Here is a 9,259-nt window from a genome sequence, read left to right on the forward strand (position 1 = left end):
AACTTTACAACTAAGGGAGTTAGAGGTGCACCGATATGTTAGTCGCATACCGAAATAGCACCAATAAAAGGAAAATTAACATTATCAGCAATCGGCTGTTTTTGGCCAGTGTAGCTACTAATGCCACCGTTAAATGCTGCATGCATGCACGCAGCAGAATCATGCACACAGCCAGGAGTGCAGCATCTCACTGCCTTTGAACTAGATCTTACCCAGAGCTTCATTCCCACTGCAGCTGTGGACCAGGGTGCTTAGCCCATGCCATGGCTGGTCATGCTTTGCTGGTGCCACTGCCAGGCAGCTGGAAAAAGAGTCAGTAGCCATAGCTGGGTCCTACTGCTGGCCTCCTTTTTAACCAATCTTTTTACCATGAAAACATTGTTAACCACTGGTTTGGTAGGTACAGGAGGGGTCTACGCTGGGGAAATCTGGGTTCTGTTCACAGTTTTGCTACTGACTTCAGTGTAACACAGAATGTTTAATCCACCTATGCCCCAGCTTCCTTCTCTGTAAAATGAGATTAATACTTCCAGGAGTCTGGCAAAACTTGAATTCATTGTTTAAAAAACACTTTAGCATTTCCTAGCAAAAAAAGAAGTTAGAGAAGTGTTTTTCTCAGATTCAGACTTCAGAAAGATTAATTTTAGGACTGTGTAACTGGTATAAAAATCTGTGCACTCCAGTGTCTTCGTTCTATCCTGCTCACTATTGCCATAAGGTCCTGCATATTTATCTTTCTGGACTGGAGAAGGGAAGATGCTGACTGGTGTTTTCTTAAATCTTGAATATGGTGTGTTATGGAAAGCTTTCTAATATGTTTTGATAACCTCCATCCTTGGTTACCACAGAAATGGTAAGTTGGGACAAAGAGGCTAGTTTATGCTCATTTTGAAGGTAGCAAACCCCAGACTCTTCACTGTCAGTTTATACAATACAGACAGCTTTGTAGCTCAGTGGAAGTGGTCTGCTATTTAATAAGCAGTCTGACCACTATGGCTTGAAGTGTCACGAGGAAGAGTTCCTCAGGACTGCTGAAAACATGAAAATGAAAAGATGTTGAGTAGCTAAAGGAAGATACCAGTTTCTATTCACTCTAATGAAAATAATCACCTCCCCCTTCTAGAAGGCGAGAGGGAGAGAGAGAGGGAGCTAATAAGACTGGGAGTTTTTCATTCTTGGGCAAATTTTAACAAACTTCCTTTAAAATTATTCCTTAGTTCTTCTCTGTTTCTTTGCTAGTCACTACTGCAAGATTTATTCATGCGCAGCACAAATACTTCTAAAAATTCTAGATAAAATCAGAGAAAAGCATAGCTGAAACCTTCCTCCTTTACAATCGTTAATTATATCCATCTTCTTGTTACTAAATTTAGTGTTTGTGATACTGCAGTAACTTGAACCTGTGCCAAGTTACTAAAGTCATGATGGCGAAGTGTTGAATTTGGCTGTTTTTGAAGAAATGAAGCAGGAAGACTATAAAAGACAGAACTGCTATTCATGCCAAAAGCAAAAGGCATTTATATTTATTTGCTATAAATATAGTAAAACTAGATGACAGTTTAATGTTGGGCTAATTAATCAGATCGAGTCAAATTCAGGTATGACATAAGGGAGCTTAAGTTACGCATCAGTTGGTAAACTGGAGGAAGGGGGCTGAATTTACTATTATGTATTGTGTAGCAGTCTGACTAGACAATGGTGTAAGTTATATCAGTGCTGGTCGCTGCCATGCTACTAGCACAATCATGCAAGTTGCTTCTCCCCCTCCCTCACTCGATGCCCAAGGCAGCTGCTTGGGTCACCCAGCCCTAGTTGCACCACTGGCTGGGAGTACACTCCATGGATATAAACTAGGATTGTACTACCATCTCTCCTAGGGATGGTGATTGGGGTACCAGCCCTGGGTGCAATTTTAGTATCATCTTTGTATTTAGCTAGTGATGTTTTAAAGTTTCCCTGAGTGTGCTGGAAGCATCCTCACAATGCCTACAAAACACTTAGTTTTTTCATACACTAAGAAACTACAGAACAAGGCAGTTGTTCCCAACCTGGCTGAAAGAATAAGAAAAAATAGTTAGCCTCAGATAAGGTTAATGTGCTTTTCCCTTGGACTCAACAAAATAAGAATAATACTTTGATTTAAGAGAGGTTTTTACAGGTCAGCCCAGTTACAGAGCTGTAACTAGGAATTTTGGCACTTGGGCAGGGGGGGAAGCTGAGTGTCAGAGAGTAGGCTGGGGCAGGGACAGGGGCAGAGGTGCTGAGTGCTGAAGAGTCCTACCTCCCCACACATGGACAGCTGATATTCTGGTGCAAGCTGCTGATGCCCCTGGCATGATTCAGGTTCCCCTCCTGGGTTGCTACTGCTGCACAGGCTCCCCAGGAGCTGCCATTCTGGTGTACCCTCTGAAGCATCACCCAGGGCTGGTGCCCCACTCATCCACCCCTAGTTATTCTGTTGAGTTGCCAAAGCATTACAGGAAAATGTCAGTGAAGCTTGATGTCTGACTATGTCCTGCCAAACAACATAACAAAACCAACCTGTGATTTGGGTGGTGTTTGCTTAAATCTTGTCCTGTCTGGGTACCAGAAAGGAGTTATTTGGGAGAGGGTGGAGAAAAGTTAAACGATTCTTCTATGGAGATTTTCACTGGAAAATCAACTGTAACTTCAAACTTTTATCATAAATCTCCTGACTGATTAAGGACATATAAGTAAAGCCAAATTATGAGAGCAAGAATAATTAAACCATACGAGTTAAGCTAAGGAAAACAAAAGTCCCAACCTCTTTGGGGACAGTTTTCAGTCTGGTGTTTATATCATTCCCACAGGACTCATTAAGGTGGCAATGCAGTTGTACTGAAAATGTGTCCCACTGTTAATAATGCCAACGCACCTCTTAAAACAGTGTGCAGCAGTGAGTACCCAGCAGCTGCTGATGAGAGTGGCACCACACAAAAGTCTTCCATCTCCATGAGATGATTTCAAGCGGAGGGCAACCTGCCAGGGCCAGCCTCCCCTGCACACACAGAACAAATCAGTCATTTCTTTACTGCACTAAACAAAATGGAAGAGTAAAGGTAACTGGCAAGCTCTCGCAAGTATACAGCCAATATCAGCACCTTGGTTTAAAAAACTTCAGACTCGTGATACTTACAGGGTAACAGCTGAGAGTCCATTTAATCATGTTCATATAGCATTTGGAATTCCATTTATCAGCCCTCAAGGCTAGTTTACAGACCACTTGGACATCTAACTCTCTCAGCACTTCATTCTACTCTGACTTGGTTTAATCATTCCTTCTCATGTTACTCCTGCTGTGCCAGAAACACACTGTCCCCCCACAAAATATCAGGCAAGACAAACAAAAAATTGAGTGTATTCTTTTCCATACAGAAACTAAGCATAACGTAGCCACAAGGTCCAAAGTTTCCTGTGATCAGGGAACAAAAAGGATTCCAGGAAAAAACTCTGCCTCTCCTGCTCTGTCAGTTTGGATAGGGATGAGGTCTGGATAGGGATGATCCTGCCTCAGGCAGGGGTTGGACTAGATAGACCAGCCCTACTTTTCTATGACTCTATTAATCCCATCTTTACATTTATCCTGAGCTGTATGAAAGGGAAGCCTTTAGTACATTAGACTAAGGGAACAGCAGAAACCACAAGAAATATATGGATTAGCTTCATCTTTCTACAAGTGGTCATATGCTGAGCGTAAATTCTAGCACTTCGGCCATTCTGGGACATGCATTTCCAACTCTGTAAAGGTGGGATTGGTAATAGATTCTCAAAACTATTTTGTACTTATGTCCTTCCACAGACTGATGGGACTAGCAACAAGGGAAGCCATGAACTACTAGGAAATATGTAGCAGTTATCAGACAAGAGTGAAGTTAGTTCTCAACAAGCCATAGACCTGCTACATAGCAGCAGACACTGAGTTCATCTAGTCTAGTGTCCTGTCTTTAATAGTAGCCCATACTGGATGCTTCAGAGGAAGATGGGATATTCTGTGCTTCACACAGGTGTACTCCTGGTCCTTAAAAGTTAGAGGTTGGCTCAAACACTGAAACATGAGGTTTAATATCCCTTCCAAATTTTTTCTTAATGTTAAGGAGGTTAACTTGGGATACTCTTACTACACCCATCTAAACTATCTAATCCCTTTTTGAACCTTGTAAAATTCTTGGCCTTGATAACTTCCTGTGAGAATGAGGGCTAGTCCAGTCACTGTATTTAGTCAAATATAAGACAACCCTGAATATAAGATGGCCCCCTGGTAAATAGATTCTATACAAGAACAATTTATACATTTGTTATAATTTTCCAGGTATGGAATCTAATTATTGGAGGTTTCCCTTGAATTTGTCCCCCTTCTACAGCAACAGCAGGGAACATATATCTGGGGGTCAGGTAGCCCCTTTGTCTTCTGCCCCCTGCAGTCACTTCCCATTTGCCCATTACTGTCATACCCTACTCTCCCTGAGTATGTGGAAGTGAGAAGCAAATTTAAAAATACTGAACTTCAAATAAATATACTTGTACTAATTTGCATATAGTATCTATAGACATACTTCATTCAGAACTGATACATTTTATAATTTTTACAGTTGCTATAAATGCACTTTTAAGTAATTTTTGTACCTACTTATATATATTGCAAACTGCATGATATCAGTCCAAGACCAAAAAGCTCATGGCTTACCATATAGTTCACAGGGCTGGACCCCAGCAGAGTCAACAGGATTTCAAGCCATGGTGGCCCCACAGCTCAGCACTGCTCAGTATGTGTGTGTACTCCAGATACCCGCATAAAGGATTCATATACTAATTAGCCCCTGCACTCATGGCTGGAACCGAGTGCTCTTGTCATGAGTCCTGGAATCCTCCAAAAATGTATATGCAGATGAAGCATAGGGCAGTCTGGTCTAGCTCCACCTCATGGAGGGCAGGGCCACACTAATCATGTGTGACAGACTGAGAGAGGGTGCAACACAGGGATTTTGGGTGAAGTGCTTGATGCCCCATTTGGTGATGTTTGCCAGACATTTAAGGCTGGTGAAGAAACAGGAATCACTGGAAATAGGAAAGAAAGGCACAGCTCAGCTGTGGGAGTAAGGAGGGTGTTGAAATGTATGCAGTGCTGTAGCTTACCATGACTTGAAAAAGAGTCAGTGCTGAGGGGAACACAGCTCAATGGGCATTACCATGTTTGACTCAAGTAAGTTGCCTTGATATAGGTAAGGATGGCTGGCAGGAGAAGCACTGTGACCATGTAGGTAGGCTCCCCAGGGCAGGTGATTGTCTCTATCGTGTCCTCTATAGGAGGTCTATACTGAGCAGATTTTGATATTGGGGGGTGGAACTGGAGCTTGCTCCATCCACTCCATGTATTGACGTGGTATTGCAGTGCTCCCAGGACTGGTCCAAAAAAATAGACCAAAAAAAAAATGGCTTTCTGAGCCCAACTGCAATTAAACATCTGGCTAGGGCTATGGGGATGTGGAAAGTGGGGGAAGACACCTCAGAACCCAGTAGCGGCACAAATGATTTATGAGGCATATTTCTCTCTGGAAAATAACCTTGATGGCATTGACCATAGCATCCTTAAATGTAAGAAGTTTATATGGGAGGCAGAGATGGGATTCAATGTATACCACCTTACAAGGCCTGGACACGCAGGTGTTTGGCTTGCAGGAGTGCGGGATTCCCCGGAGGAGAAATTATAGATATCTGGAGAAGCGCTGGGAGGTGGGACCATCGTGGTGGGGGGGGTTCAAATGAGAATAAAGCAGCAGGAGTAGGGTTCCTGGCAAGGGAGTGGGGTTTGAAAATTAAAGACCAGCAGGTACTGGAAGGGCAACTGCAAAAGGCAGTGGTTGAGGTGGAGGGCATGGAGGTGACTTTGTACAATGTCTATGACCCAGCCGAGAGAACGGAGAGGGTGCGCTTCTTCCGCAAAATGGGGATGTGTATGGGGGTGGAGGACCACGGATTGTGATGGGGGATTTTAATTGCATACTTGAAGAGGGTGGGCGGATTGGGATAGGGCAGGGAGTTGGGATGGATAGTACGGGGAAGTAGCTGCAGGGGTGGATTAAAGATGAGGGGTTCCAGGATATTTGGAAAGGGACAGGAGTTTTTACTAGAGTGGATCCGGGTGGGCAGGGGCAATTGAGGATCAATTTTGTGTTGGTGTCGGAGGGGTTGGCAATCTGCAGCAAGCGACTGATAGACATCAGCTTCTCGGATCATGTCCTGTGGGTGGAAGTGGGCATCGGGCAAGGGCTTAAACAGGGGAGAGGGGTGTGGTAATTAAATGTGTCCTTATTGGACGACCCACAGGAATGCATTGCCTTTCAAAGGGCGTACCGCCAGTGGCAAACTTTACAGCCCTTTTTCCCAACACGGTGGGACTGGTGGGTAGAAATCAAGAAGCGTGTGCGGGAGTGGTTCACTGGTGTGGGGAGAAAGCGGGCACGGCAGAGGAAGAAGGAGCTAGCGCGCTTACAAGGGGAAGTTCAAAGATTGTGGGAAGAGCTGAAGAAGGGGGCAGCAGTGAAGAGAGAATGGGAACGGGCAAGAGAGGGAGTGCAAAATTGGTTCTGGACCAGGATGCAAGAACGGATGTTCCTGGCCAAGGTGGAGTGGGTGGATGAGGGAGAGGAATGGGGCAGGCTTTTCGCCTTGCGGGTGAGAAGGAAGAAGCGGGTGATGGGGGCGGTCTGCACGGCCGATGGAGGGAGCGTGAAGGACGTGGATGGGGTATTGCGGGAGGTGACTAGGTTTTATGGGGAATTTTCGTAGGAAAGCGGTGAGGTGAGAACAACTGGAGGGACTGGTGGAGAGTTTGGAAGCAAAAGTGGGGGAAGAAGGGAGGCGGGGGCTGATAAAGGAATCAACGGAAACCGAGATGCTGGGGGTCTTGAGGACAATGCCATTAAAGACGACCCCGGGAGGTGACGGGATCCCGGTGGAATTTTATGGGAAGTTTTGGGATTTAGTGAAGGGGGATCTCTTGGCCCTGTTTAAGGAAATTGTGGATCGGGGTCGGGTAGGGGAGGGCTTTGCCCAGGGAGTCGTGGCCTTGATCTATAAGAAAGGGGGATGGGAACACATTAAGAACTGGAGACCGATCACCCTGCTGAATTCCAATTATAAATTATTCTCCAAGATCCTAGCGACAAGGATGGGGGAGGTGTTACTGCAGGTGCTGGGTGAGGAACAAATGTGCGTGGTGGGGGGGGCGGCGGATGACACAAGCACACTGGATACTATGGGATATGCTGTCGTACACTACTGACCGGAAGTGGAACATGATAGTGGCGAGTCTCAACCTGCAAAAGGCATACAACAGCATTGGGCACGAGTTTCTGTTTCGGGTTCTGGCAGGGATAGGATGCCGGGGGAATTTGTGGGGTGGGTGTGGGCACTCTATGGGAGGGCAACAAGCAGGGTGCTGGTGAGGGGCTTCCTGGGAGAAGCCTTTGCAGTAGACTCGGGGGGTAAGACAAGGGTGTCTGTTGTCACCGGGGCTCTTTGTTTGTGCCATTGAGCCTCTGGCACAGCGAATCAGAAGCGATAGGGTGATCAGTGGGGTTAGAGTGCTGAGGGGTGGGGAATTTAAAGTCCTCCTGTACATGGATGACATGACGTGTGTGGTGCGGGACGAGGTGTCCTTAGGAGGAGTGGTGAAGCATGCCAATGAGTCTGGGGAGGTATCTGGAGCGAGAGTGAACATGGACAAGAGTGTAGTCCTGGCAGTTGGGAATTGGGGGGAATTGGGGAAATTTGGATTGAAGGTGGAAAGGGAGGAACTGAAAATACTGGGCGTGTGGATGGATACCCAGGGGAAAGGGAAACGGGCTTGGGAAGTGTTAGAGGGGAGAGTAAACCAGAAGGTGGGGTTGTGGAACACACGGAGTTTATCATCAAGGGGTAAGGTGCAAGTGATCAAACAGTGCCTGTTGCCAATGATCTTGTACACAGCGATGGTGTACCCCCCGTCCTGGCTACAGGCCCAGCAGGTCCAGTGGGCGTTATGCCTCTTCTTTTGGGGGGGAAGACAGAGAAGGTGGCCAGGACAGAGTTATATAAGGAAGAAGAGCTGGGGGGATGGGGTCTTCCCAACATAGAGGTCTTTGTTTATGCGTACTTTTTGAAGATGGTTGTGAGGGAAGCGAGGGGTGCACCGGGAATGGTTTCCAACTTTTGCATTTTCTGGGGGGGAAGACTCCTACAAAAGCTGGGACTGTTCAGGAGCGGGTGGCAGGGGGCGTGGGCTTGGCAGATGTCACTCCCTTATGCATGCCTTGGATCCTTTCTTGAGAGGGAAGGCTTGGCGGGGTTAGGGATCGAAGGGCTGGCGGATGGCAGAAAAGTCCTTAAGTTCATGAGGGGGAAGCAGAGGATGTCAGATGTCGGGGATTTGAGAACGGAGAAAGTCAGAAGGGTGTGGAAAGGGCTAGTGGGGAAGAAATGGAAAGGGGAGCACGAGGAGCTGGCGTGGAGGGCCGTGCGAAACGCACTGCCAGTGACAGGTGCTGAATCGATGGAGACTCTCACGGTCCCCCAAGTGCCCAAGAGAAATCTGTGCTGAGCCCAAGTCAGTGGCACATGCCTTGTGGGACTGTTTTTATGCACAAAAGGTGTGGGAGAAGGTAGCCATCTATTTGAAAGAGACAGCAAGGGGAATGGGGATCACTATCGAAAATGTACTCTATGCGTTAACAGAGGGGACGGATGGGTCATGGGGTGTGAGGGCCCTTATCACATGCACCAAAGTAGCGCTATGGAAAGTGCGTTCCCTGTTGGCACTAAAGGGCTCGTGCTTTTCAACGTCAGAGCGTTTGCAGTTAGCAATGCACGAGCTGCGCTTCTATAGAGGCAGAGAAAAACATGGGATGGAAGGAGGGGATACAGCGCTCTGGCAAGGGCTGGACTTCAGGGGGTTGTTTCAGCCCCATATAGGTATAGGATAGACTAAGGGACAACTTTTGTTGTCAGAAAGAGTGGGTGACGGCTTTGTCAGTACCTTTCTGTTAAGTATCAATGCATGAATCTGTAGTTACATAAGAAGAAAGGGTAAGATGTTCACTGAATAACACTGGAGTTTTAAGCAAAGTGAATGAGACGTTGTTTTTGTAATTTCTTGAAACTGTATTTGTATTCCCTTTGTGAGACCTCAGATGGGGTCCTTTCTAAATCTGTTTGATATTGCCTGTTTTCTAATAAAATGTTACCAAAAAAAAAAAAAAAA

At 46.2% G+C, this 9,259-nt stretch overlaps 1 protein-coding gene across 1 annotated transcript in view; it reads right to left on the bottom strand.

Annotated features, from left to right (window-relative positions):
- PRSS12 (protease, serine 12) overlaps positions 1-9,259 on the bottom strand; it is a 147,754-nt gene that overhangs the window by 20,443 nt on the left and 118,052 nt on the right. The window contains exon 12 of the mRNA XM_019521823.1: positions 2,897-3,019. Within this exon, the coding sequence (XP_019377368.1) occupies positions 2,897-3,019 (123 nt within the window). The remainder of the gene's footprint in view (positions 1-2,896; positions 3,020-9,259) is intronic.

The sequence above is a fragment of the Gavialis gangeticus genome, unplaced genomic scaffold (genome assembly GCF_001723915.1).
Source record: "Gavialis gangeticus isolate Ggan-Ray unplaced genomic scaffold, GavGan_comp1, whole genome shotgun sequence".
In the NCBI taxonomy this organism is placed as follows: domain Eukaryota; kingdom Metazoa; phylum Chordata; order Crocodylia; family Gavialidae; genus Gavialis; species Gavialis gangeticus.